Below are 27,872 nucleotides of genomic sequence, written 5' to 3'. Positions count from 1 at the left end.
TATATTTATTCACACTTTATTAAAAAACTGTTGCCTGACAGTTTAGAAATGCTGCTCATAAGAGACAAACTGTTTACAAAATGTTAAAGTACAGTCACAGAGGAACGCTTCAGAACTTGATTCTCTTAACAGGCTGCAGCAGATTTATTTATCTTTTAACTAAACTAAATTTTATTGACTCTACACAAACCAAACAGAACTAAAGACACATTTAACAAAATAAAAAGAAGATGTAGGGATTTTTCAACACATTTGTCATCAGAAATCTGTTATAAAACTGATGAAATGCTGTTTTTAAACTACAAACTGGTGGGTGACCTGGCAAGACATAAAGCACACATAAAAATGGATGCCAAATAAATTTAAAAAACAATTTTTTTTATTCTTATTATTTTTAAAACAGGAGGGAAAAGCCACAGTGTCTGTAAAATGAAATATTCACTCCTTAAAGTCTTTGCATCTGAGCATCCATTTAAAAGAAACATAGTTCACGCATTCTTCCCACAGTGTTTACGTGCAAAAATAGGATAAAAAAGAGAAAAAAAGGATTTTGATCCTCTTCTAAAAAACTCTGAATCTGAAAATAAGTGGCAGCCTGCGCTTTTCAGACAATAAATGTTCCTAGTTTATAAATATTAGCTCTCGACCTTTAAAACAAAACGGAAGAAAAAGGTCAGCATTGCTCGTTTATGTCCTTATACACAGTAAAAACTTTTAAACGTTCTGGTTTGGCTAAACAGGAGAAACAAGAAAAATATCTCCATAAAAAATTTGATATTTCCAGTTTTATCCAGCATTATTAAACATTTCTGTTTATGTTAAACTCTTAGGCACTAATATGAACGTAGACGTTTAGTGTTAAAGCTGGAGTTTAACAGTAAAATCCCAACTTGTTCCTTAAAATCTGCTTACATTATCCAGGCAAAATTGCTTCATGTAACTACTGTGCAGCAAACGGGGGATAAAAATATATCACAACCTGCATATTGAAAAACAACAGCTTAGCACCCAGATGTGTATTTGGACATAATTTCCAATGGAGCGCCATGTCTAGAACGGCCACCAGAGGGCAAACTTCTGTCTGCTAAACAAACAGATGGAAGAAAAGTTCATTTCCAAAATCAACCATGTCTTTAAATATTGATTCGGAGTAGCAGAGTGTATAAAACAGAAACATTCTGCTGTGTTTGCACCTTCCATCTACATGTCAACCGAGTTTTTATTGAGATAAATGGAGATTTTTACAAGCTGTAGTTGATATCCACTGATTAGGTCCACAATAAACCACAACAATTTACCAGGAAACCGCCTCAAAATTTAGTTTCTACAAAAATCTGAATCATAGATCAAACAAATAAACACTTTTTAAAAGAGAAAAGTCAGTCTATCGATACATGTACCCATGTCCTGTACAGTATGCACTCTATACTTGGTTGGGGCTCCTTTTGCATAAATTACTTCATCAATGTAAGGTGGCGATCAGCAATCAACCTGACTTTTCTGACATTGTCTCTAGAATAAACTTTGCTTCACAGTCCTATCAAGTGTATCCCAAAGGGTGTATGTTAGTACTACACTTTTTTTCTTCCACTTAACTTTCCTCTGAATAGCCAGGTTCTTCAGCAATACCTTTTTGGTGTTTACCGTCCTTGAATGGGGTTATGTCTGTAAGATTACCTGAACAAATCTGTACCTAAAATATTTTTTATTTATCAGAACTAATATCATGATTGTAGTTTTTCATTAGCTGTAATCCATAGCAGTAAAAATGAACAGAAATAATCTTTTAAACGTCATTTCTCAGTGTGTAATTAAGATTCACTCTTTGAATTAAATCACTAAAATAAATTAACTTTTCCATTATGTTCAAATTTTTTACTTCTCTTTCTGTCCTCTTCTAATTCATTATAAACCTTTACAACTATTTTGCCCTCAGGACAGATGAATAAAACTTGTTTAAAACTGCAAATGTTACTTTTTAATAAAGAGACAACTTTTTAGAGTTTTTAGGAAATTTCTTAAAAAAACAACAGCATTTTATTTCTATCTTTAAAAATATAAATATAAAAGAGTATCGATATATATTTTTAAAAGCACACTGATTGCAATCTAATAACAAGGAAAACAGATCCAAAACATATTTCTGGTACTTTTAGTGTCATTCTTTGTGAAAATTCAGTGCAAAAATTACAGGAAAATGTTACAAAACAATTGAAAACCTCCATTTATTATTACATTTTTCTAATAGCTTGACATTTCCTTTTTCTGTGTAACTTTTTGTGTTGCATTTGTTGCTGCTTCTTGGCCAGGACTCCCTTTAAAAAGAGGTTTTTAATTTCAGTGTGTTTTTTATTCTGGTAAAACAAACATTAAATAGAAATAAAACCATTTAAAAACAGGAACTGGTTCCTTTTTTAACCAAAGTTATGAAGAGCCATTGTGCCACAGGCTGCGACTGTTGTTATAGGCGATTTTGGATATTTTACTTTTTCTATTTTTTAAATATATTTATGTCATTTTAGCTGCCTTTGCTGTTACTGACCGTTTCCTATTGTGTCCAGTTTCTCAGTTTTCCACATGGTCTCAGTTGGATGACCTTTCACCTTTGCACCTCCTGCTTTAATCTAATCTCCATCTGAGTGCTCAGCTTTGTTTTTGTCAGTGAGTGCTTGTCGTGATTCCTTCATCTGAAAGCATTTTGAAATTCATTCCCAGACTTTAGACTTCTGAAAATTTCTCCGCACACTTTGGTTAAACTTCCTCACACGTGCTTCTGGACTTGACTGTTGACCTGCAGCCGCAACTCGCTCCGAACCCGACCCGAGTCCGCACGGCCGAGCGTCAAGAGGCTGGCTTTTTGTTTGAAAGGTTTCCGTGTGCGGTTTGTAATCCGTCTGGATGGATCTGAGTATCTACTGCTCCAGAATCATCGCCTCTTGGAAGGCTTCGATCCATCTAAATGTGGAAGCACAAAAAGAAACTAGATGACAAAATTCTTCAGTTTGGTGCTTTGGTCTCAACTTGTCCTTTTTTGAAGAATAATTTTGCTTACAGAGACTTCATTATTGATTTTATTTTTTGTTTCTGTTTTATTTATTTTTCATGTTTAAAATGTCTTCCAGTTACAGTATTAGAAATTAAAGTTTGTCGATCTTTGAGAAGGTGAACTTGCATTATTATGCAATTACAAATAAATTACTTGAAAATTGGTTCAAAATATCAATATTATCATTTGTCAAAAATAATTTCTGGGACAATTTATTGATGAATGCATTTCTTTGTAAACTTGATTACAGTCCACCAACCCTACATGTGATGTAGTAGCTTCAAAAAGTTCTCACACTACTGTTAAAATGTTGGGTTTTTCTGATGTACAAAACAAGAAACTAAGGTAAATTGTTTTAAAGCATGCTTCACCTATAATGTGACATGCATCCTGTGCAACTGAAAAACAAGGGAAAATATAATTTTTTAAATCAATATTATGGAATTATTTTTGCTGAATTGTTACTTGAAAGTTAATTTCGTCTTATTTCAAGACAAAACTACAGCTGACTTTTGTGTAAAGTCAGCGGTTTACACAAAAACTACACTTTGTGTCTTTTGAGTATAAGTTAAGGTGCTTTGTGAAGGAGGCTAAAAACTATTCCAGACCCAAATTCAGTGTTCAGTATTTTTTTCTCTAAGCTTTTTTAAGGTTTTTAAATAAATACCTATATGAATTTGTGTATGACAGACGGCTGTGTTTATTTGGGCACCTCTGCGCTGTGGGAATGTCGTCAGCCTTAAAGATGTAGAACAGCGTGTTTTTGTGATACAGCTTGAACTGCAGCTTCTGAGCCGGCCCGTTCTTCTCCTCCCTCAGGAAGAATCCCAGCAGCGGTTGGCTCTCCAGCGCCGCCACGTCCTGCACCAAAACACACCAGGACCAGTTTAGAGGGAGCCGAGCCGAGCCGCGACGCGACCAGGAGAACACCAGTGGCGTACCTCACTAGCAGCGTAGGTGTACAGAACTTTGTTCTTTATGACAAACCACAGCCTCTTCCACTGTTTCTTGTTGCCTTTGGATCGGTGCAAGTAGCCGCTCATGGAGGAGTTTTCAGTGTTGGCTGACACCTGCTTGCCATGGAGATAAGTCAGACCCAGGTCATTGAATATATCGACTGAGAACATCGTTTGTTCAGGTGTCGTACCTCCTTTAGCGCAGCTGGAATCTTCTTCTGTTTTCTAGTGAAGGAAAATGCTCCAGATTTAATGGGAGATGTTGATGACGAAGCACAGCGGTCGCCTAAAATGGATTGCATTAGATGATAAAGTTAATTGTCTTTTCCTCAGAATTCTCAATTTGTTCTCAGAATTCGGACTTTAATTTCAGTATTTATTTATTTTTCTCAGAATTCTGACTTTCATATTAGAAATCGGATTTTTTTTTCTCAGAATTCTGACTCTTCCTCAGGATTCTGATTTCTGACTTTAATCTCAGAATTCTAATCCTGTGTCAATCTATGGAATAACGAAAACATTCTTAGGTGCATGTCAGTTATGTTGCTAGCATATGAAAAATAATCCCATAACTGTTTGTTCACACTGAAAGCCTGCACCAGAAATATCTGGTAGAGTTGAGTTATAATTCTGGATTTCCAAGATGGAGCATAAACAACTTAAACAATTCTAATTCTGAGAAAAAAACTGAATCTTTATTTTTGGAAGTGGCCCTAATCCTCTTCCGTATGCCTAGTAATAGGTAATAATGTGAACAATTTATTTTATAGTCCAAATTTGAAATTTTGACCACTATTTTCATCTCTATTTTCATTTATATGGCATCATAAAGATGTCATATGAAGATAACTTATTGACTGCATGCATCTACTCTGCATAGCCACATAAAAAACAAACATCTCTTTTCTCTAACTGCTGATTATTGTGGAAAAACTCACTGTTTTCCTGAAGCTTGGCGAAGCAGTGGTCGCACACGCGAGCCGGTTGGTTCTTCAAGTACTCCAGGTAGTACTTATTGGTGGAGCAGGCCTGACACACCACCTGGTGGAGAGATAAGGAAATGCGCATTAGGGCTGGGTTGCTTTATTTCGTTAAAAGGTGGATCCTAAATGTGGCGCAGACCTTTCCGCAGGCCCGGCAGTGATGCCTCCTCCATGTAAGGGTGAACTCACAGGTGCAGATCATGCACATAGTGGCCCTGAGGTCTGGGATCCAGATTGGAGCTTTTGAACCTAGGGGGGCGCCGCTGTCAACGACACATTCTGCCTGCATGGACAGACACTGAGCAAATATTACAAAAATAAACCAGTATCAAAAAGCTCATTTTGTTGACACCTGTTGCTGGTGCACTTTTTTTTAGCCATATTTTTTTTCTTCCACTAAATTCTCAGTGAAAAAAAAAAAAAACTAAAATCACCCAAAATGTACCTACTCAACAATAAACTAATTATGAGCTATTCTAATTAAGCAAATAATAAATATATTTTTTGTACGAATGGGACTTTAAAGGTTTTTTCCTCGTTAAATAAAAAGGCATCCACTTTGATTATTATTTTGGGCTTGATGGAAGAAACGGAAACATATATTATTTGTTCTCAGAAGTAAAAGCAGCATCTGAGGTCAGTTTTCACTTGAAAACACTTTCTGTATTCAGCTAGGTTTTAACACAGCAGTTAAAAACAGAGTTAGACGCACCAAGGTGTATTTTAGAGTATCAGTCAATGAGTAGATGGGGTCCCAGTTACCATGACAACCATGAAGCTTGGAAAAAATGATTGCTCTGTGTTGCAGCTCACATTTTTGTAAGTAGGTTTTAATTTAAAAGTTGTAGTTTTGCTCTTATTTGTTTGTTTGTGAACTGTGGTCAGGAGGGCCACACACAAAAAAAAAAAAATCATAATGTAGGGGCCACAAATGGCCCCTGGGCCTCACTTTGAACATCCCACTGCAAAAACACAAAATCTTACCAAGTATTTTCAGACTAGTTTCCAATGCAAATATCTTAGTGCACTTGAAGTAATACAAAATTAATTTATATAGGAGCTTGTTTAAGGCAATAATTCCTTAATATTTATGACAAAATACCAGTTCCACTTGCAGATTATTTCACTTATAACTAGTACTTTGTCATCAATAGTAAGGAATTATTGACTTAAAACAAGCTTTAAGTTTTGTCTTATTTCCACTAGAAACTAAACTGTCAGAAAACTAAATTAGAGTTTAATTTGCTTGCATCAAAATTAATATTGTTTGTGTAATAAACCTATTGAATGAGTCACTTTTCAGTTATACAGCTGTCATATATCAACGTTGCCTGAGATGCCCACACAGATTTATCGTTACCTCTTCCTGACTGCGACTGGATATGAAGGTTATTTTCTTCTTCGTGTAATCTTCAATGGCCTTCCCGATGGCCTCCAGCCACTCGTCTCTCTCTTTAGCCGAGCTGCGAACACAAAGCGCATCAGAGCTCAGAGTCACAGCAGACGCTCGGCGGTGGCAGCGTCACTCTGAAGCCGAGTGCCGACCTGGCAGACAGGATGAAGGAGCGCTCAACGCTTTCGATGTTCAGCTCGTTCTGATAGGCCTCCTGGCTCGGCTTGCTGACCTGGAAACGCAGAAAAAAAACAAAATCAGCAAAGATGTTGAGATTTTCTTAACTCACGGTGGCCATAACTAACCAAGGTTTGGATTTATAAAATCACGTTAGCCATAAAAAAACCCCAGCAAAATAATCATAAACCGTAATCATAACTGCGTCTCAAACCTTCATTCCAGCCAGCGACAGAACACTGTTGAGTTTATACTGGGCAGACTGGACCGGAGTGGTGTACATGAGTGCATCATTAAACTGGAAAATAAAAAGAAACAATTCAGAAATAAGTTATATTAAAAAAGAAACCTAATATGACACATAACCTCCTTTTTAAGGATGCTTCTTCAATTGTTTTTAATCTAAACAGGTCACAAATGTGCCATTAATTCAATAAAAATAGAAATAAATCAATATTTTATCTAGTAGCTCCTTTTCCCATAGTAAAATTCAAATGCTTTTTACACATTTTCTAGGTAATTTTTAAATTTTTTCCAGCAGTACACTTTGGAGATTAAAAACAATATAAATTAACTAAAAGAGACAGTTTAAGTTCACCATTATATGATATAATTTATTACTGTTGTTAGTAACGTCTTCTGATAATGCAGGGACAAGGTAAACTAAAATATAACAAAATGTTTTGAAATGTCTCTCGCACACACCATGATCAGCTGACTGCTCCAAGAACAAAAGATTAATTTAACAGACAAAAAAAAAACAATTTCAGAAGCATTTAATGTATAAAATATAAGACAATCTTTATTTCAGCTACACATAAATAAGTCGTTGAGAAATTAGGAATAAATATTCAATAAATTAAAACAATCAAAAGAAATTGTGTTAAAGTAAACTACCTTCCTGTTAAAATATACAAAAAAAGTCACAAAAAAATGTCTTAAAAATTTTCTCACTACATTTTCTGGCATTTAGCAGATTAGATTAATTTTAGTAATTCTAATTAATCTAAAACACAATAAATTTAATCTGATAGAACTTCAGACAGTGAGAAAAAAATGTGTATGTGTTTTTTTTTTTTAGGTGTATGAAAATATCTGGCTGCAGCTGTAAGTAGCACTTTTCGAATTATCAAATTAGATTTAACTTTCAAAAACTTCATACAAAAAGTCAAACTTAATGAATGACTTGATGTTTCTCCACTGAAGTCGATGAGCAGCTCAACCAATCAGATTACAGAATGCTCTAGCGGAAATCTTGTTGCTCACCAGAAAAAACATTCTCGGCTGCATGACTTTCCTGGACAGCTTCATGAGCGTCCCCTCCTTCAGGAACACCTGGAAACGGAGGACATGTTCAAAACACACTTCTGTGTTGCTTGGCTTCAGCCTGAACCTGTGACAGGTTGTTCAGGACTTTTCGGGTTCTGGACGTACCCTGCCTGGCTGAACGATCTCATGCTGGCCGTTGAGGCTGTACTGAATCTGCATCAGCTTCTGAAAATTATCCTGCAGCACAGAGGAGAAGAGGCGAGGCGTGATGCTGCAAAACAGACGGCATTTAGTGGGAATAAAAGTCTCACCCCTTGTTTCATGATGTCATTCGCATGATTGGCCACTTCCTTCACGACGCTGAGTGCAGCTGCATGGAGAGGAAATATAAAATATCAGTGAAAGGCATGTTTTCAGTCTCTATGCTAGAGGTGAACACAGTTTCATCTAACTTTGTGTGTCTTTATAGTCCTCAGAGTCTTCAGGGAGGTTCTTCAGATAATCTGCAAAAGAGTAAAAACAGCTTTAAATACAGATTATTCTACAGCAAAACTCTGAGGTTAAAGTTCAGTTATTTACTTACTGTTCTCACTTTGTTCTTTTTATTTTTTTACTAAAAAGTCAATTTTTTATTCTGTCATAATGTATGTTATTAAATATAATTTTCTTTAAGTGAAAGACTCACAAAATTATATTTTTTAAAATCAATAAATGTACCTAAATATGGACTTAATCGCTATTTTTTTTCTGTCTGTGATATTTATTTATTTACAGATTAATGTTTTATATAAATCTGTTTTTATAGAGGACTTTACAAGTAAATCTCAAAGGCTGCAGAATGACAATGAATGAACATGTATTTAATCTAACTTGTCCTATTATTCATTTATTTTTATCATGTTGTGTTTTTAGACAAGTTTGGTTATTTAATTTAGAATTTTTACGTTTTATTATATTTTAAACATTATTTTTGTCTCACTTTAAACCTTGGTAATCATATCCTCTTCCTCTTTTTTAAGTCTTTTAGTCAAATAAATAAATATAGTTGATTTTGAGATGGCTAAACTTTTCTATACCATAAAAATACTAAATAGCTTAGTTATCTGAATATTTTTCTTGGTCCTATTGTAGAAATTTTTTTTGCCTCTGACAATAAATCTTGTAACTAAACTAACCAATTTATCTTGTCCCTATTCAAGAATGTTACAATAGTTTAAATAAAAAGTCTCTCCAGGATAGATTTTTACAAATGTTCACAAGGTGGCGATATGCTGCAGAAATATCCACTACTGCAGCCAGGACAAATAAATGCTGGTTCATTCTCGTGCTGCCAATAAAGCGTTGCCATGATCTAATAAACTGGTGACCTACAGTGTTCAGAGGAAGAGGAGGAGGAGGAAGAAGAGTCTGTACCTGTGAGCAGCAGCTGGTACTGAGGGATCCTCTGCACTGGTTTCAGAAGATAGTGTTTCAGAGCCAGGTTGGCGCATCGTGGACTCATCTGAGACAAAAAAAAAAAATGCTGAGCAATTCAAGGCTGCAGCCTTCAACACAAACACAACAAACCTTACAAATTATTTAAACTTGTGTTGCTGTGATGTAGCAACAGTACATCACTATTAACTATATTTGCGCTGGAAGCCAGAGGCAGGAGCTTTAGCTATTAAATAAGACTTAAAATGAACTAATCTTTTATTGCTGCAGCATGATCTCACACAGGAAAATATAGATAAAAAATGTTAACCAACTTAGCTTTGGAGCAATTCTTAATCTCCCTGCTGCTTACTTTGTAAAATAAAAAACATTTTTCCAATTGGAAAATTAATCTTCTATGACATTTTACAAGTTTGGAGCGTAAAGGTGAAAGAATATTCCAGGAAAATATCAATAACATCAATATTGTGGCGAATTTGAAACAGTACAACATGGAATTATAGTATGTTCAATATATGAGATAGAAAGAAGATTAATGTTGGAAGAATAAAAAAAAAAAATTAAGAACCTTTTAATTTATTTATTATATTACAGGGAAATTCACCAAGTAAATTATTCCATACTTTTAGTAAAAGTTGATTAAAAAAATATAATAATCAATACTACATGTATTAAAAAAATATACATTTTGAGTCACCCTCCGTACCAGTAGGTGGCAGTAATGCTTACTAAACGTTTCTGGTCAACCACCAATAAGAAACAGAAGAAGGCCATTTCTCTTCTCTTAATAATATTTAGTTTATTTCTACATAAATGTACAAACTTCGCCCAGCAAAGTGGCAATAAATTTGCATTGACAGGATAGATGAAAAAGGCTACCTAGTTAGCTAGTTAGCAACAGTATGTTAGCAGCTAGTTAGCGGCAGCTTCAACCGCCTCAAGTCACAACGCAATGAAGATGTGCGACTGCAGGGGCTGAAATTGGAATGGAGGAAAGCTGTTTTTTCTAGTTAACCATTTCTGTGTGATTTGACTTTCTGTTTTGGATTATTATCATACTGATTACCCATTTTCTAACAGATATATAACCTTAACCCTAACCCTACAGCTAAAGGTAAAATCCTTAGTAGATATTATACCACTGCAATGCAAAGAGAAAAAACATGAAATAAGACCCCAAATCTACCTCAAATTCCCTGACGACAGCTGCTAATGCAGGGTTCTTCCTGCACTGCTCGTCCAGCAGGGCTACATTGTTGTCAAACTGGCGGATGTAGGTGGAATACATCTTCAGATAGGGACCTTTCTGGACAAAAATGTCCGATAATCTCTGGTGGTCGCTCCTGTTAAGAAATGCAAATAGGCTGTAATGAATCAAACGCCCTGAAGGGTGAAAACTAGTTTCACTTTCCAATAATAGAACAGATTCTGCTGGTATCTAACGCATACTAAACTAAAATATACAGAAAAAAGTAAACAGTGATGTAAAAAACATTTTGTGCATATCAGAGGTGCGTAGAGTACGCAAATCCAAGAAATTATTCAAGTAAGAGTAAAAAAATGTTGGTAAAATGTCTACTCAAGTACTGAGTAGCTAATCAAAACATAAGTCATTTAATATTTAAAAATTACATAATCATATGGACCAAAATATAAAGTTTTGAATAAATTTTGGTATTTTAAAGACATAAGTTGAAATAATTTATATAAATAACATAATTACAAAATAAGGAAAGAAAAGCATCTTTCTAAATCAATTTCTTTCAATATAAAATGTTTAAAACTAACAAAAATGGCAGGTGTGTGTCTGTAAGTGGGGTAGGTAGAGAATTCAGAACTCTCTCTACTCTTACTAAAGTAAAAGTAAAGCATTGCGAAAATACTCCTAAAATACGGGGGATATTTCTTTAAACGTAATTAAGTAAATGTAGCTAGCTACAACCTCACTCTGATTAATTTAATATAGTTATAAAACTACTGTAATTTAGTTGTAATAATTAAAACGTTAGTCAAGTAAATGTACTTAGTTACTATCCAACAGTTGTGAATACTAAAACGTTTGGTTAATGCTGAAAACTGACTTCAAATGAAGGCAAAAATGATCTTATAAAGGGTCAAAAATGTTTTCTGAGAGCTGCTCACTCACTAAAATCCAATTTTTTGTCTGTTAACTTGGATTTATTGCTAAATCTCAGTGTAATTTAAGTGTTCAGAGTGGGAGCGCACCAGTGTGCCACCCTGTCCTCCAGCTCTCGCAGCAGGTCTTTGTTTAGCTGGTACAGCTGCGGCAGGTAGTACAGAATCTGACTCAGGATCCGCTCGCCCACCACTGGCTTCCCGTTCTGACGCGTTGCCTTAGCAACAGCATCCCGAAAGTCCTGAAGAGACAAACCAGGTCAAATCAGAGACATTAACACACCCAGGACTTGTGCTGCAGCTGAACAGGAACATAAATGCCACCCCACTTCCCTCCCACATTTTATGACAGCCAAGTCAGCGTTTTGAGTTTGCCCGGCAAACCGACGCACACATGCACCTGGAAGGAAGGGAAGGGAACCCGAGCATGGACCCGACGTCCGCTCTACTGAGCCTGCCAGCTCACAAAGTAAACAAACCCAAATCAAAACAGGGTCTAGCAGATTCGGAAACATAAGCACGTAGTACAGAGAATTATGATAGGTATGCTTGTGTGGAGGTCACGGCTTGTAGCCGGAGGAAGCAGCTGCTGCAAAGCCAGAAGAATGTGATCTAACCTCTTTTCTTGGACTCTGCTGGTCCTTCCCCCTGGAGAGTTTTCTACTAATCGTGCTGCGGTTTTACTAAAGCTACCAGACAGGTGGACTCTCCAGCCATATTACAGGCTGCTAGGAGATCTGTTACCTTATTTTACTTCTGTCTGTGTCCTTAAATGAACAGAGGCTGACTTTTATCTTTACCTTTTGACCAGTTCCATCGCTCAGCTGATATAAATCTTGTGTTTGGGTCATTCTCAAGTAGAATTGCATATATTAAAGGGGATCTATTATGCAAAATGTATATTCTGCACGTTTTTGTATTTCCATTTGTTTCTAAACACAGCTAAAGTGCTTAGAAAGAAAACACACAGTTGTTTTTTTAGCAATAAGTTAATATTTTTGGTGTTTGAAAAACCTTCCAAGTACCAAAAATTGGCTGGGGTTGGACTAGCAACCCCAGCCTAGCCCAACCCGTTACCTAGCAACCCAAGCGGAGTTCCAGCATGTTTAGTCAGCTGATTTTTCCCCATCCAGAAACTGCTTGCTGCATTTTTGTTGGCTCCACTTCTGCTTTTCAAAAATGTACAGTTGTATGATTGCGCATCTACATGTAAGAGTGTAAACGCTGAGTTTGGTGCATGGCCAGCAGTAGCTTATTTGGATTTAAAGTGACAGAGGCCCTTCTTAAAGAAGGTCAAAATAGGAAGAACTCAGTAGAATAAAGAATAATTTTGTGAAAAAAAGATGTAATGAACATTTTTAAATTAGTTTTAATCTATTTAACCTGTTCAAGAAAGCATAATGATCACCTTTAATATCCCCGTTAAAAAAATTATTGGTTTGATGTAGAATAAGTAAATTAAAATCTCAACTTCACCTTAAAGTCTTTGTTAAAGTATTGTATAATTTCAAGTAATACTATGTATAATCAGAGGGGTTAACAATCAGAGTTATGAGTGCAGTGGGGACTTTTTCTGCATGCTCTTTTGCAAAGCTAAACATCCTATGATCCCTATGAATAAACTAAAGGTGCAGCATGAATCTAAACATTGGATGAGAGGTCAGTAAATGAATAATGAGATAAAAACATAATTATTTAACAAACCAAGGCTGCTGGGATCAGTAGGCTTTATGGACATGTATAGATAAAAGTCTTGTGCAAAGAAATGTATTATTTACTACTATTACCAATAAACTAGCCAAGAAGAAAAATGTAAATTAGGGCTAAACAAAATATTGTGACTATATTGCCAATCAAACAGAAGTTTGTGCAATATTGGTATCAAAGGACAGCTTGAAAAATAATAATCATTTGCTAATATATTCTAAGTGTTATTAAATTGCATTTTCCATTCTAATGTAGTATTAGCCCAGCTGGACAGAGTGTGCTTGACACAAATGATGGTGCCCAAAATGCTAAATGTCAAAGACTAATTGTAGCGTCTGTGAGAGGAAAGCATTTATAGAAACTGATATCATCATGGAAATAGCTTCGTGCAGCCCAAACGTAAAGAGAAAACAGAAGGAGGCCAGCATTTCATTCCTGAGGTACGCTATAAATCAAAGAAGACAATGAGTTATTACTAAGGATTGACCGTAGATTTATTTAGAGGGGAACAATTTCAAAACTTTTATCTTTTACCAATAACTATATTTGTTCAAGGAGAATAAGGTAATTAGAATGATGCCATAGACCATTCATGCCATAGATCTATCCATCCATCCATTTTCTAACACCCTTGTCCCTAGTGGGGTCAGGAGGTGCTGGTGTCTATCTCCAGCTAACGTTCCGCGTGAGAGGCGGGGTCACCCTGGACAGGTCGCCAGTCTGTCGCAGGGCAACACAGAAACAGGCAGAACAAACAACCATGCACACACACACACACCTAGGGAGAATTTAGAGTAACCAGACAGTCATGTTTTTGGACTGTGGGAGGAAAAAAAACAATCAGGGAGAACATGCAAACTCCATGCAGAAAGACCTCGGGCCGGGAATCGAACCCAGGACCTTCTTGCTGCAAGGCAACAGTTCTACCAACTGCGCCACTGTGCAGCCCCACCACATAGATCTAAATAACAATAATTTCTCTGTTTAAACTTGGTCATCTTCTCATTTAAAACAAGCTTGTACCAATTAAAAACTGGAAAAACAAACAAACAAAACCTCAAGAAAGAATTTAGTTTCCTCAAAACCTCAAAGGGCTACCAAATAACATCTCACAAGGTTTCCCCCCAAAAACTTGCTAAGCCTGGTGGTTGGGAGCTGGGGCAGTCAGCGGCCCGTCGTGTTTTTGAGATAGAAAATGTTTAAAGTTGACAAGAAATTTGAAAATATCACTTGATAATCACGTGTTATTGGAAGATTAATATCTGAACACCAACTATAAAGTATTAAAAAATGCAAACATCTAAAACAAATAATAATAATTATATATAAGTATTGCTAAGCCATGTGGGGGCACAAGTAAAGCCTGGTGGCCCACCAGGCTTATAATGCACTGGGAGAAACCCTGTCTAACATTAATAAAGAATCTTTCTGTGCTCCAGAAAAAGAAGTCTTACCTTACAGATAATCACAACAAATCAATGCAAATTTGTCTTGAAGTGAAGCAGCTCTTTAAATGATTGAATTTGACGAAAACAAACAAAACTGCAAATGTTTTCCTTCAATTCATCATCCATACGCTAACCTAACAATAGACGCTAATGTAAACACCAACATCCACCCATCTTATGGGATGTTAATCATCTCTTTATTGGTATTCTTTCATTCAAACAAACACAATCCCTTTACTGAGTTTCCAGTCAAAGAAAAGTTCAAAGCAGCTCCTTCCTCATTGTGGTTTGGTATTCACCTGCCTACTGCTGCCCCAGTGAAACCAGTAAAACTCTCAAACACAGCCCAAATCAAGAGAAAATGCTTTGATGGCCACTCAAACAGTAATCACAGACGCCGCTGATTGTCCTCTGGCTGCTCAAGCAAATGAATAAAAGCAACACTTACTATGTGTAGAAGCTTTAGGACGTCCACAAACCTGAAAAAAGTGGAAATAAATGATTTTAGCACACTTTCAGACACAAGCTGCAAGTCCTGCATCAGCGAAACACTCACACTTTCTCTGAGCTCATGATTTCCTGGGCGATGTGCACCACCTTCTTCCTCTTCATCTCATCCTCCTGCTGAAAAGCGATAAACAGTAAGAAGATCGCTCAGAAAAGGTCAAAACCACGTAGCGTTTACTCACAGACTCACTGCAGATCACCATGATGATCTCTGGGTTTTTTAAACCAAAAAACAAAAGCCTCCTCTCTCTTTCTTTCTGCTGCTGGATAGTAACGGGGCGGTCGCTGCGTCACTCGATTTGGACGCTGGCCTTGGCCTCTGCCTGCCTGCTCCTATCTGAGGCTGTATTTGTCGAGCATTGAGGGGCTTCAGACACAGGTGTTGACAACATCATGCAGAGGGTCATTTAGGACGCATAAAGGAAGGGAATAAAAAAACTGTTTCACGCAGAGAGGGAGCTATTCCTGAACCCGCAGTGCCTTCTGTGTTTGCTCACCATCCCCCTTTCAACACATACTCATAGACTTCTAAAAGGCCGTCACAGGGAGCAAACATGCTTGGCAGCATGCGTGCGCTGAGTGTTAAGTCTCCAGTGCTGATTAGAGATGTTCACTGTGACCTAGAAATGTTGAACTAGAGCTAATGAGGAAGGAAGTCGGTTCAGTAGAGGTGGAAACATCGATAATACCAGTATCGGATCGATACTTTAACTTCAGATTCTGATTCAACTCAACGCTACCTCCAAAAAGATTTTGTTTTGATTTGCCCTCTTTCATAATTTTTTGTACAGAACACAAATATGTTCTGCTTTTCTATTGTTTTTGTTTGTCGCATTGATCATTCCCCCCCAGTATGTTGCAATCTTTTATTTTGGTTATTGCGAGCTAAAGTTTCTTTCAAAATGTTGAGGTCAAAATTGTGATTTTTTTTTTTATAACCTGGTCTTGCAAAAAAGTTTAAATTGCTGTACATAACTATCCCACACTACAAAACATAAAATCTTACCAATTATTTTTGATCTAGTTTCTAGTAGGACTGGGGGATATGAGGAAAATCTAATATCCTGATATATTTTTGCTATATCATGATACCCGATATATATCACGATATTCTTAAATGAGCTCCAATGTTATTTTCAGCCAGGGATGTCCAAAGTCGGTCCTCGAGGGCCAGCATCTTGCATGTTTTAGTTCTCTCCCAGGTGGTAGAAACAACCTTCTCAGCATGTCAGTATTCTCCTAAGGCCTCTAATGAGCCGTCATTTGATCCAGGTGCGTTAAACCAGGGAGAGAACTAAAACACAAAGGATGCGGCCCTTGAGGACCGACTTTGGACACCCCTGTTTTAAACTATAGACCCCCTGCAGCATGATGTCACCCATGCAAGTTTCCACCCCCATTTCCCTGCTAGACTTAAATGTAAGCTCATATAAAAAGGAATGTAGCGTTTTGCTATGAACTCTCTATGCCCTGGTCCTCAAGCCACGCTGTCCTACATGTTTTAGAGGTTTTCCTGCTTTAAGGTGCCTGATTCAACTGATTGCAGTTCAACAAATGCCTGTTAATCAGTCATCAATTGAAATCAGCTGGACTGAAGCAAGGAAATACCTAAAATAAGCAGGGCAGTGTGCCTTGAGGACCAGGGTTGGGAAACACTGGACTAGATAACAAGGTGAGAAAGTAGGTCAGTTAGGCTTGACTTTGACAAACTTAACAAATAGATGTGCTGTGGAAATAGGTGTGTTTTGGTTCAGCTTAAAAATAAAAAAGACGACCTACACCCAAACTGACAGATCATCAGTAAAGCAGTTGTTTAAATTAGCTAATCAGCCACCGCTGTTAGATTAGCTAATAGCAGCGGTGGCTGATCTACCACAGTGAATTTTAATAAAAGCAAAATTCACATCAAGCCTAAAACCCCCAAAATGTAACGAACTGAATGTTCTGTTCTGGGATCATGTCTGAGTGTTTTTGGTGCTGAATCCTGATACGTAAAGATGCGTTGTTGTCAGTTGTTATGGCAACGAATCTGCTCGTATCGTAAAGCCGACACGAGAGCGAGAAAAAAAAGAATGAGCGGTTTTTAGTTATTTTTCCCATTGCATTAAATGAATCATACCTACGTCTCCAGGTTTCACTTTAACGGACTAATTCTAACGCGGCAGCGCGGCAATGATCGGCATGTAAAACAATCCTCTGATTAGGCGGTGAAATAAATTTGTGGTACAACCTTTTGTGGCAATAATTTTATAACATGTTTCGCAAATTACCTTATTTTGTTCGACATCCTCCATATAAAATCCAAGCCACTGCCAAATTATTGGTCCAGCGCTGTTTCTGTTCGGAACCAGACTGGTTCATCTGATTCGTCTTCAGTTACCGTCTCATTCACGGCTCGCCTCAAACTCTCGCTGCCACCATGTTTGTTTTCTCCGCGCAGCGTGATTGGTAGAAACATTTCAGGTTGGGAGGGGGAGGAACTAGTGATGCATTCATAGGGTGTAGGATAAACCACACTCACAGTGAATTTGACGACGACAGTTTATTATTCGAACGACAATTTATACTCGATAGTAACGACATAGCAATTTTAAGGAATTATTTACTTAAAATAAGCTCCTTTATCCTGCTGAAAAGTTACTTGTAAGTTAGTTTTGCCTTATTTCAAGTGTCGTAAGATATTTGCACTAAAAACTAGACCAAAAATACTTCACAAAAAAAGATAGGATTTTAGCACAGTTATTTAGAGTGCAAATAACATTTTCAATGCAGAAGAAGAATTCAAGTTAACATGAAAGTGTTTACATAGTATAAGAAGATCCTACAAAACACCTCAAAATGTTTTTTTACAAAAAAGAGGGGAAAAAAAGTTTATCTCTGCTGGTTCAGGAAGTGAAATTAGGTGAGGGGAAAGCTGATTGGTTGAAATTCTGCCAAGTTGCAATGATTGGTCAGAAAAGAGAGAAATACAGAAAGAAGATTTGCGAAAAAGATAAGATGTTGCGAATGATTAATAATTTTCCTGGATAATAGGTTATTTAGCTATTTTATAAATGCCTATAAACTTTGTCTAGATTCTGTTCTATGTTTTAACAAAAATAACTTAAAATTCAAAAGAAAGACTACAAAAACATGTAAATATCAGAAGCTTGAGCATCAAACTTGAATAAAAAGCTCTGTATTTGCTTGGTACTGGATCAAAATCAAAATATTAAGTATCTCACTCCTGTAGTTTTCAGATTTCACCATTTTCCTCATTATTCCTGTGGAATAATGAGGATTCCACAGGATTTCTTAAGACTTCTCATAATGGGCAGATTTGTTAAGAGCTAATTAAAGTTTGTCCTGTCAGCAGATTCACACCTGAGAGGTGTGTCTGGATTTTCCCTTGCAAAAAGTTTGTTTTTGCATCTGGCAATTCCCCCAAAATGCATTAATATACATAACATTTTGTGGCCAAAATGTGAAAAAGAAATGTCAATTCCAGGTGTTATTCCCTCATGTTTCCTCTGATCTTATCTTAAAAAATAGATGTCAATGCCACAAGTTATTGCTACAAAACAAAACAACTGACTGAACCTCCTCCAAGATTAGTGACTCCATGTTTTTCTGTGTTGTGCAAGTGGCCTCAGCCGCTCTGGATGTCGTAAATCACGCCGTATTAGCAAATGTTTTGGTTTTAATTTCATACTTAATTACTTCCTGACTGAGGTGAGTCATTAAATCGCTCTGCAACCGAGTAAATTCCAGACAGGATGAAATGAGCGTACCTGTCTGTCTGCCTCGTCCAGGTGCTCCTTGCTGGAGGTGGAGCTGTTGTCCTCTTCGTCTGAACTGTGCATCTCGTCCTCCTCAGAGTGGACATCGTCCTTCAGCCAGTCGCTGTTTGGGAAGAGGATGTCAGTGAATGAAATTAATGTTTTAGACATGTACAGTATGTCTGTGCAGAAGAGTGGGTGAGTGCTTGGAAAAATACTTCCTGGATAATTAAAGATTTAAAGAAAGCTTGTGCAAAGATCAAAATCCCAACCTGAGTCACCTTGCGCCGACACTGGAAAAATAGTAAGAAGTCTGACTTTAGTTTCCAAGGAAAATATTTCCTTCACTGTAGGATTCACAAGTCATACAACTAACCAGTGAACTCCAAAAATAAATCCTTACAACTAGAAAAAAACTCAAAAGAACACCTAAGCATTCCTAGGGATTCACTGATCCACTTTTTTCACTTCTGAAATCGAATCAGATACCAATATTTGAGGTTTAGTATCAACTGAAACTGATCCAATACAGAAAAATAGTGCTGGATTAACTTAAAACATTTATTTTTTTAAACAGACACAAATGTACTTAATTACAAATGTATTTGATACGTCTGCATCAAACTTAAATATAACAATAGTCCTGGTCAAACATGTAAACACAATACAACAGCGACTGTAAAATAAACAATATAGAAACTGACTAAAACAATAGGTTGACTACCCTAGTCAAACATGTAAAAATAAACTGCAACAAATCTTTTAAATGATTCAGAAAGTGCAACTAAAAATTCTAAATAGATAAAGATAAATAATAAAAAACTACAGTTAGAGCACAAAGCAAAGAATTAGACCGAATAAATCAGACACCAATATCCGATGTAGAATTCTTTTCAAAATCGTATCGGCGCATCTCTAAACCTTTTCTGAAAAACCTTCCTAGGAATGTAACTAATAGCAGTTCAGCTTGTTATCAGTTAAATGCCCTTATGTGGAATTTCTAACAAGTACAAACTGCTTCAGCTCACACCAGAGCGTCTCAGTGATGGTTTCCCTAAACCAGCATCTTTCTCAGGCGGTCCTGGTGGGATTCCGGGCATGTTTTGGGTTGTTGTCATGTTGCAGGTCCAGCTCTGCTCCACGTCTAATAGTTTTAACAGATAATCTCAGCTTTCATGATGGGTTCTATAATGGTGAATTGGCCAGATCCAGATTGAACAAACAATCCCCAATCATGATACTTCCACCGCCGTACCTCAAAGTTACCATCACTCTAAACTGGTCTTCATTGACATTGTTTTTCCTTGCACACCTCCCATGAAAGTTTAGCTTCTATTTACTGAATTTATTGACGTTTTCTGCTGCATGAAGACTAAAATACTGCTTTCTAACCAAATGTAATTGTTCCAGGTACGGCTGAAATGATTAACCGGATTAATCATGATGAATTAATTATTGAAATAATCTTTAACTGATTTAGTAATTAATTAATTGTTAACTGGAGTATACATATTCAAAAAAGGCCATTTGCTCCATACTCAGAGCAGTAATTAAGCCAAAATTGTGAAAATCTAAACATTTTGCATTTAAGACAAAAACAACTTTGTCTTTAATTACGTTCTACCCAAAATTCCTCATGTCATATTTTTTGCTTCATTTTGTTCAAATTCCTTTAAAGAAAAAAAGTCACATGTTAAGCAACTTTTACTGTACAATTCCAATTATTAATGAATTAATCCAAAAAATAATCAGCAGATTAGCCATCACTGCTTTGATGTTAAGTCAAGAAGAAACTGCTGATATGTTTTAGCTGGAGATGCATCCTTTGCAACAAAGTGTTCACAAAAGAAATGCTGTTTTAGCATGTTATTTACATATAAAATGTTTAGTTTCTTTTTTTTTTTAAAGGAATTAAATAATTTTTTAATTAGCATCTTTTCATGTTTTCTCTAAATGTGCCAATTTTTAAAGTGATTTATTGACAGAATAATTTATTAATCTTTAGCTGTTCCAACTCTAAAGCACGAAGGTGGCTGCATCATTCTTTAAAGCCGGGTTTGAAATAGAAAAGCCAGGGCCCAAACACTGATGAAAACCTGCCAACAAATTCAGCCAAAGAAATCGGTCAAATTTGCAGCCAAAATTTTACCAAAAGACTTGAAATAGGACATTTATCAACATGATTGAAAGTTTTTAACAGATTATTGTTGGCATAAATCCTTTATTTTCCGCCAGTTGAGACATTTAAAGCTGTACTTCTAAAACTTGCTTCTTATCTTGCCGCGGGCGACTGAGCGACACTCAACAGGCCGTCTCCGCCAGCTCAGAACAAGCAGCAACATGAGTCTGTGCCTCTGATGTTTCCATTTGGCTCGCCTGCAGAATAAAGCCGCCTGATGCTAACCGGAAAGTTCACAACAGGAGGAATTTAATTTAGTTCAAGTATAGCTTTGTTGTTAGAGGAAAAAGAAACAAAATTTCTTGCATTTCTCCTCAGGATCTTTGTTTTTCTCTTACCTAAAAGCCCAAATTTCTCTTCTTTACCCCTCGTATTCCCTCTCTCCATTCGGTTTCTCCAGCATTGTGGATCAGGCACAGAGCGCCACTTGTTTACAGCCCGAGGCTACTTACATAAACTCAACAGGCTCGGATGCCTGGGAAACACCACGGATTCGCTCGCTGCTTCTGTCTCCGCTTTAACAAACACCAAGATCTGCATTCCAGACTGAATTGAGAAGCAGAGCACATCTTAGACGCTTTCAAGGCTGATTTAAAACCCGTGTACAATGGAGCCATCCTGGCTGCATCAGTTATACAGAAGAAGATGTTGCAGATGGTAGATAAACAACGGTCAGGAATTAAGTCTGAACACTTAAACTAGAGGTTTTATGTTAGATAATAAACCAGAGAATGACATCTGACAGCAAACATCCCAACAAAGTTATTTACATTGTCTGCACATGATCTGCTTTTCATCACATGTTTTTATTTTTATAGACGCTCTTGAGCTGGTTTTGTATAAATAATAGTCTGGATTAGGGCTGCACAATATTGCTTGAAAGTAAAATCTTTGATTTTTCTCATACTAGATCTAATTTCCAATTTTAATAGTTTTTATTCTTGTTTTCATGTCTAAAAAATAAATTACAAAGGACAGAAATTATTTTCAAAAACTGGCTTTTATTTCAACCATCCCTTTTGAGTTGTATGATGGAGAATTAGGACCATGGTATGAGAATTTTTGTTCAATTACAAGAATATAGTAATCATAATATTAGCAGAATATAGTTTTACCAGTTTTAAAATTAGGAGAAAAAATTTGTTTTAATTTCTTTTATTGTTCTTGCAGGAGTTTTCATAAAATTAAGACTTCATTCGCCTAATATTATTACTTTTTCGCTGGTAATATTATGACTTTATTCTCATATGATTTCAACTTTATTGTAATTTCACTTTAATCTTTTATTACTACAACTTATTCTCATAACTTTATGATTTTATTTTTGTTAAAAAGAGAAGATCTTAGCCTGACCCTTCATGCCCAAATAAATAGAAGCGTTTAGACAAGATGGTGGCCTTGGGCGTACTGATATTACTGTAAACATTGATGGAAAAAAATATCCAGATTTTCCAAAACTTCAATCTTTAAAAACCGAAAGTTCAATTAATTGATGAAAACAGAATATTGCTAAATGATGCTTTAAAAAAAAACGGGAAGGCTTTGTTCTGGGGTGGAGAAGATTTGCAAAAAAAAAAAACAACTTAAAAATTATTTAATGTGAAATTTAACTTTCCTTAGCTCTTTTTTTAGCATGAGAACAAACCAGCCAATCATACTGTTCAGGAGAGGAAAAAAACAGAGTGTTGAGGTTAAAACGAGGTTAAACGTAGTGCAAGGGCAGCCAGAACGAGGCGGTGGTTGCTGGAGGTACATTTTCCCTGATTTAGAGAGCCGTGTGGCGATTTCTGCGATTCTCAAACATTTCCTGCTCCGGCCACTGAAAATAACCCACAGGAAAACAGGCCCACTCAGACCACATCAACGCTCTATTGAAACTCAAAGCCACTGACTCAGACTCAGACGCCGACATATTTGTCTTCTAGTAAATACAAACCGCTTCGGTCACAGCCAGTGAACCTGTCGCCGTTCTCCCACTGAAAGAGCTGGAATTACTCCAGTATTGTTATTCAAATTATGGGTCCAAACAACTGATCGACTAACGGTCAATTGTTAGTTTATTAAATAAAAATGAGTTCCATATTGATTTACTCATAACGTCCGTTATTAGTGTTGTAGTTTGGCCGCCGTCCAGCAGAGGGCGCCACTTGTAATCCTTAAGCAGAGGTGTAAACAGAGCCGTTGACGGAAAATCTAAATTTATTTATGTGAGAAAACCACAATTTTCTGTTTATTCGGTCAGTAGTTAATACAGCTGACACAAAATAATGTCTTTTTTTTATTGAGCATATCTTGAAAAATTTAGCCCTTTATGGTAAACAAAAAGTTAAATAAACAACATATACATAATTGTAAAGTGAAAGTTTTCTTCTTTTAATGTTCTGAAATTAACTGCATAAAACCTTTTCCACTCTAATCTCTCTGATAATTTTGTAAAATAACAAATATGAAGCATTAGAGCAACATAAAAGTGCGTGCTGTAGTCTGAACCCACCTCTCGTATTCATGCTCGCTGCATCTGTGGAAGGGGTCCTGCACCTCGTAGATGTTGGCGTCGCCTCCGTCAGGGTCGTGCGGCCAGCCCAGCCTTGCTCCGTGGAACGGCAGGTTCATATACTCCGGGATCTCCTCGTACAGCGGCACGTTCTCATACTCCACATCCTCCCTGTGGATATCAGGGTCCTCGATGCAGCTGCTGGGCCGCCCCAGGCTTTTGTCCGTGCTGGTGCAGTCCAGGGACTGCCCCCCTTTGGCCAGCAGCTTTGGCAGCATCTTCACATTCAGCCGCAGCTCCAGCAGCTTGCGTAAAGAGAGGCTCCTCTTTTGGGACGAGCCGGCCCGGGTTGCCAGGTCGGCTGCGGAGAAGGACTGCGCCCTCTGCTTGCCCCCCAGCGCTGGTGCTCGGCTTTTGGGCGGCACGCTGCTCCTGGTGGGAATCTGACGGCTGAAGAAAGTGACGTAGGGTCGCGAGAAGCGCCAGGCGGTTCTCTCCTGAGGAGGCGGCGGCAGATCCCTCATGGGAGTGCTGGCATGCGGGGGCGCAGGAGGGCAGACAGAGGGTGGCGGTGTGGCTGGCAGGCTGTGTCTCTGAGGTTTCCTTGGTGGTGCCCGGGGCGACTGCTGATCCTCGGCGGAGAGGGCTTTCCGGTGACAGCCCAGTTTGAGCTGTTTGGGGAGGGTGTGGGAGATCGGGTACCGCTCGAAGTCGCCGTACCCGTCCTCCTCCTCATTCTCCTGTTGAGCCTCCTTACCGTGACCCTCGGAGTCGGGGCGGGACAGCAGGTCTAAGGAGTGGGAGGTGTTTTTGTTGAGCAAACAGCGGACAGTTCTGTGCAGACTTGGAGAGAGGGAGGTTTGTCTTGGAGGCGGGACGGGAACGTCCATCTCTAAATCTACCAAACACGAGTCTGTCTGGGTCTCAGAGTCGTCTGCTTGCTGCAGCTCGGTCTCATTCTTCTGCTCCTCCACCAGCACCGCCTGATCCTGACCCTCCACGCCGTCCTGCCTCACCAGAGCCGGCTTTTTGAACTTCCGTGGGTGAGGCACTGGGAGAGGCTTACTGGGAGCGGCGGGGACTGGTAGATTGGGCTGGGTGCTGATGGGAAACGTCTGTTCTTCTGCTTGAGAAGACTCCAGTGGATGGATGCTTGTCAGGATGTTGCCTGCAACATCACAGGCTGCTGTCTGCTCTGCTGTTTGGGCCTCAGTCGGCACGCCTGAATCCTCCTCAGTCCTCTCTTTGTTCACTAAACCCCTATCAAGATGTCTCTGTCTCTGAGGTTTATCCTTTGGCTTTTTGCTAATTCTTTCACTCTTATAGTCCGCTGGACCTTTCTCATGGGTCTCCTCTTCCTCTTCTGTGCTTTTGCCGATGGTGACCCCGTTCTGCAGCGGCTCTTTGTCGAAATCTGCTGCAGATCCATTTGTGTCTCCGTTTTCCTGAGGGTGACACTCCCCAGCGGAGCAGGAGCAGGTGGAGATGATATAATCCGACTCACGACTCTCTGTCTCAGATAAAATCCCATTCTTAGAGTTGAGGTGGAAGAGGTTCTCATCCAGAGCCAAACTGGTGGGTTCGGCTGGTTTGAGCGACGGGGGGGAAACAGGTGGCGATGAGGAGCCCGAGGATCTGGGTAGGCATGGTTTAGGAGCAACAGCTGGCTTTGGCCTCTTAGGGACAGAAGGGGAGGGCTGGGAGAGAGGACATGGCTTCGGGGCAATGGGAGGTTTGGTTGAAACGGGGAGTTTTGGTTTGGGAGCTAATGGAGGCTTCTTTACACCTGCATATAAAATAAAAGATAATACTTTATTTTGTCTCCCTGTACAGCTTATCAAAACATCTCCCCTTCCTGCTGAAATGTAAGAAAAGACAGCCGTAAGCAGGAGTTTAGGCTGAGGTCAAAGGGCAAATCTTTGGGTCAGAGGGTAAAAACAGAGAGCCAATTAAATTTTTAGAAAATGCCATTCCTTAAATAAATTATGTAAATAGATATTTGAATATTTTTCTTGAGTTTTTTGCCAATAACAGCATAGTTTCTATTGTAGGGCTTAAACAATTAATCGTGATTAATCAATTATGGATCTCAAGTAATTTAGTACTTAATTAATTGTTAACTGGACAAATGTTAAAAAGTCATTTGCTGAAATAAACAACAAACTCAGGGGAGAAATTAAGAAAAAACTGTATAAAATATATTTAAAGTTTTAAAAAGCTTTTGTTTCTCATTATGTTGTTGCAGTTTTAGCTTCATCTGGTTCAAATTATTTAAATAAATCTCCTTTAAGAACCTTTTGCTATTCAATTATTAATTGGTTAATCCAAAAAAATAAACAGATCAGCCCTATAGTGTATTGATAATAATTGAGGAAGACAGAGCTGAACTTTTTATATGTTGCTGTTATTTCTTTAGCTGCAGATAAATTATATGCTACAAATGATCAAGTATTCACTAAAGGAATGCTGTTATTGCATGTTAGGCAAAAAAAAAATTATTAAAGAAAAGAACTGAGTTTTATTTACATATTTTAATGTATTTGTAATATTGCATAGGAAAGCCTTAAGTGGTAAATGAAAAATCTGCAGAATGTGACATTTTTTAAATCTTATTAATTGATTAATTGCCAGAAGAATCCATTTCCAACATAATTGTTAATTGCTTTAGTTAAAGCTCTTTTTAATTTTTTTTTACTGTAAATAAAGCTGCATTTAACCAAAAGTTAAATTCCTTAAATTTACTTTCCTGGGATTTTAAGTTATAGACCAACAATAACTGAATAACTATGAAGTTAAATGAAATTTTAAAAAAAAAACATGATTTTAAAAGTTTCTTACAAATAAAAATTGTTAAAATATGATGCATTTGTTTTCTGACTAAACATGGCAAAGTGTGAAAAACTTGAAGCGGTTTAAATATTTCTGCAAGGCCTGAAAAATCAGATAAAGACTGAGAAGGTTTTATTTACTGCTGATTTATATCCGTGCACACCTAAAACATGAACAGTTTTCCTGCCACATGTGGATGTCATGGCTCAGTAGAACTTAACTATAATTATGTAATTTTCCACATTCTGTAAATTAAATCTGGAAGTGGGGAGACGACCTGGATCCGCAGCGGGAAATAACCTGGTTTAAATAAAGGACAAAACATCCCCCTGGTCAGACAAATGAAAAGCTGTGAAATCAGCTAGTGGGGATATATTTTCCGCTTTCCTGGCTGAAACTCCTTGCTAGTCGACACCATGAGGAGTGGAGTCATCGAGCGGATGTTTCCGAAAAGGCCAACAACTAAAAAAAAACCTCTGCAAAGCATGCAAGCTGCAAGCCTCACCAAACTCCATTCACAATAACTCATAAACATAATCTTCTCTTAAATATAAACACACTCGTTCCATTATTTGTGCATTTCTTTACATATTCTTTTATTATAAGGCTCACTTCATAATTCGGCTATAAAATCGAGTTTAAAAATATTCGTTTTACGCAGTTATTACCAAATCAAACAGCTAAATCCAAGAGTGGCGGTTTTGAGCCTTGGTGTTAGTTTGTATTTTAGAAATAAACCGAATGTGTCAGCACATGTTAACATAATATTCTGGTTCATAAAACACGGAAAAGCGAGAATAAAGAAGGAAAAGTTTAAATTCACTTAATTTCTTTTTTAGAATCTGGCTTTATTTTGATGAGATTGCCCTATTTTGTGCTACTGAATTTAACAACATCCACCAATCTAAAATGAAGATACTAGCAGTTTATACCGCTAGAATAGCACATGATGGGTCTGACTTGTTGCATCAACAGCAGGACAGATGTTTGGGACAAAGGATTTGCCCCCTCTAGCTACCACAAACACAAAGGATTATAACTGTTATTTAAAAATCACCCACATTTAAGCTCAAACCCGATGCTTTTCTATCTTTTTGAAAGCTGTTATTATGAAAAACTGTAATTAACTCTGGGTAGGATTTTTTTTTTTTTTTTAAATTGAGTCAGTGGATGCTGGCGACGGTTACAGTCTTACAAATGTAATTTTCTGTTCATTCATAGCGCAAAAACTTAAGTAACTGAGACTAACGTTCGTATTTCGCTTTAACTGAACATAACCACAGAGCTGGTCTGCAGCTAGGAAGAGCTAGCTTCGACACAAACCTGTGCTCATGACTCCCGACTTCTTCTCGCTCCTTTCTCCATGAGCAAAAACTTTACTTTCAATGGAACTCCGAGAAAATCGGGATTTTATCTCCCTCCCTCGGCATTGTCAGAGAAAAAACCGACCCAGGGAGAAAACAAGAGGGTCCATCGCTGTTGTTCCTTATCTCTCCAGCGGATACGCGGATAAAGTTGGTGAGCCAGTTAGTTTTCCCATTTTTTTTTTTTTTATT

At 37.6% G+C, this 27,872-nt stretch overlaps 1 protein-coding gene across 3 annotated transcripts; it reads right to left on the bottom strand.

Moving 5' to 3' along the window:
• LOC102233833 (FYVE, RhoGEF and PH domain-containing protein 6-like) lies at positions 1-27,872 on the bottom strand. Of its 3 annotated transcripts, none has more exons than XM_023350289.1 (21): positions 27,640-27,872; positions 23,488-25,273; positions 18,827-18,938; positions 15,106-15,173; positions 14,998-15,028; positions 11,485-11,636; positions 10,445-10,601; positions 9,238-9,325; positions 8,277-8,327; positions 8,136-8,194; positions 7,990-8,061; positions 7,822-7,890; positions 6,770-6,853; positions 6,531-6,610; positions 6,346-6,448; positions 5,125-5,283; positions 4,941-5,043; positions 4,194-4,288; positions 3,988-4,116; positions 3,759-3,907; positions 1-2,955 (listed from the first exon to the last, which is right to left on the bottom strand). In XM_023350289.1, the coding sequence occupies exons 1-21, from the start codon at positions 27,647-27,649 to the stop codon at positions 2,913-2,915; spliced, it is 3,600 nt and encodes a 1,199-aa protein (XP_023206057.1). In that variant the 5' UTR covers positions 27,650-27,872; the 3' UTR covers positions 1-2,912. The 3 variants fall into 3 exon arrangements, with proteins under 3 accessions (XP_023206057.1, XP_005799143.1, XP_023206058.1); XM_005799086.2 differs by having other exon boundaries at positions 5,125-5,268; XM_023350290.1 differs by having other exon boundaries at positions 15,106-15,170.

The sequence above is a fragment of the Xiphophorus maculatus genome, chromosome 17 (genome assembly GCF_002775205.1).
Source record: "Xiphophorus maculatus strain JP 163 A chromosome 17, X_maculatus-5.0-male, whole genome shotgun sequence".
NCBI lineage: Eukaryota > Metazoa > Chordata > Actinopteri > Cyprinodontiformes > Poeciliidae > Xiphophorus > Xiphophorus maculatus.
This window is presented reverse-complemented; position numbering and strand designations above follow the sequence as displayed.

Excerpts from the sequence above, each read along its gene's own strand:
- LOC102233833 (XM_023350289.1), bottom strand. Across the intron at positions 18,939-23,487 it reads AGCGAGCATGAATACGAGAG|CGACTGGCTGAAGGACGATG; the intron begins GTGGGTTCAGAC and ends CTTCCCAAACAG. Across the intron at positions 3,908-3,987 it reads ACACCTACGCTGCTAGTGAG|GACGTGGCGGCGCTGGAGAG; the intron begins GTACGCCACTGG and ends GTTTTGGTGCAG.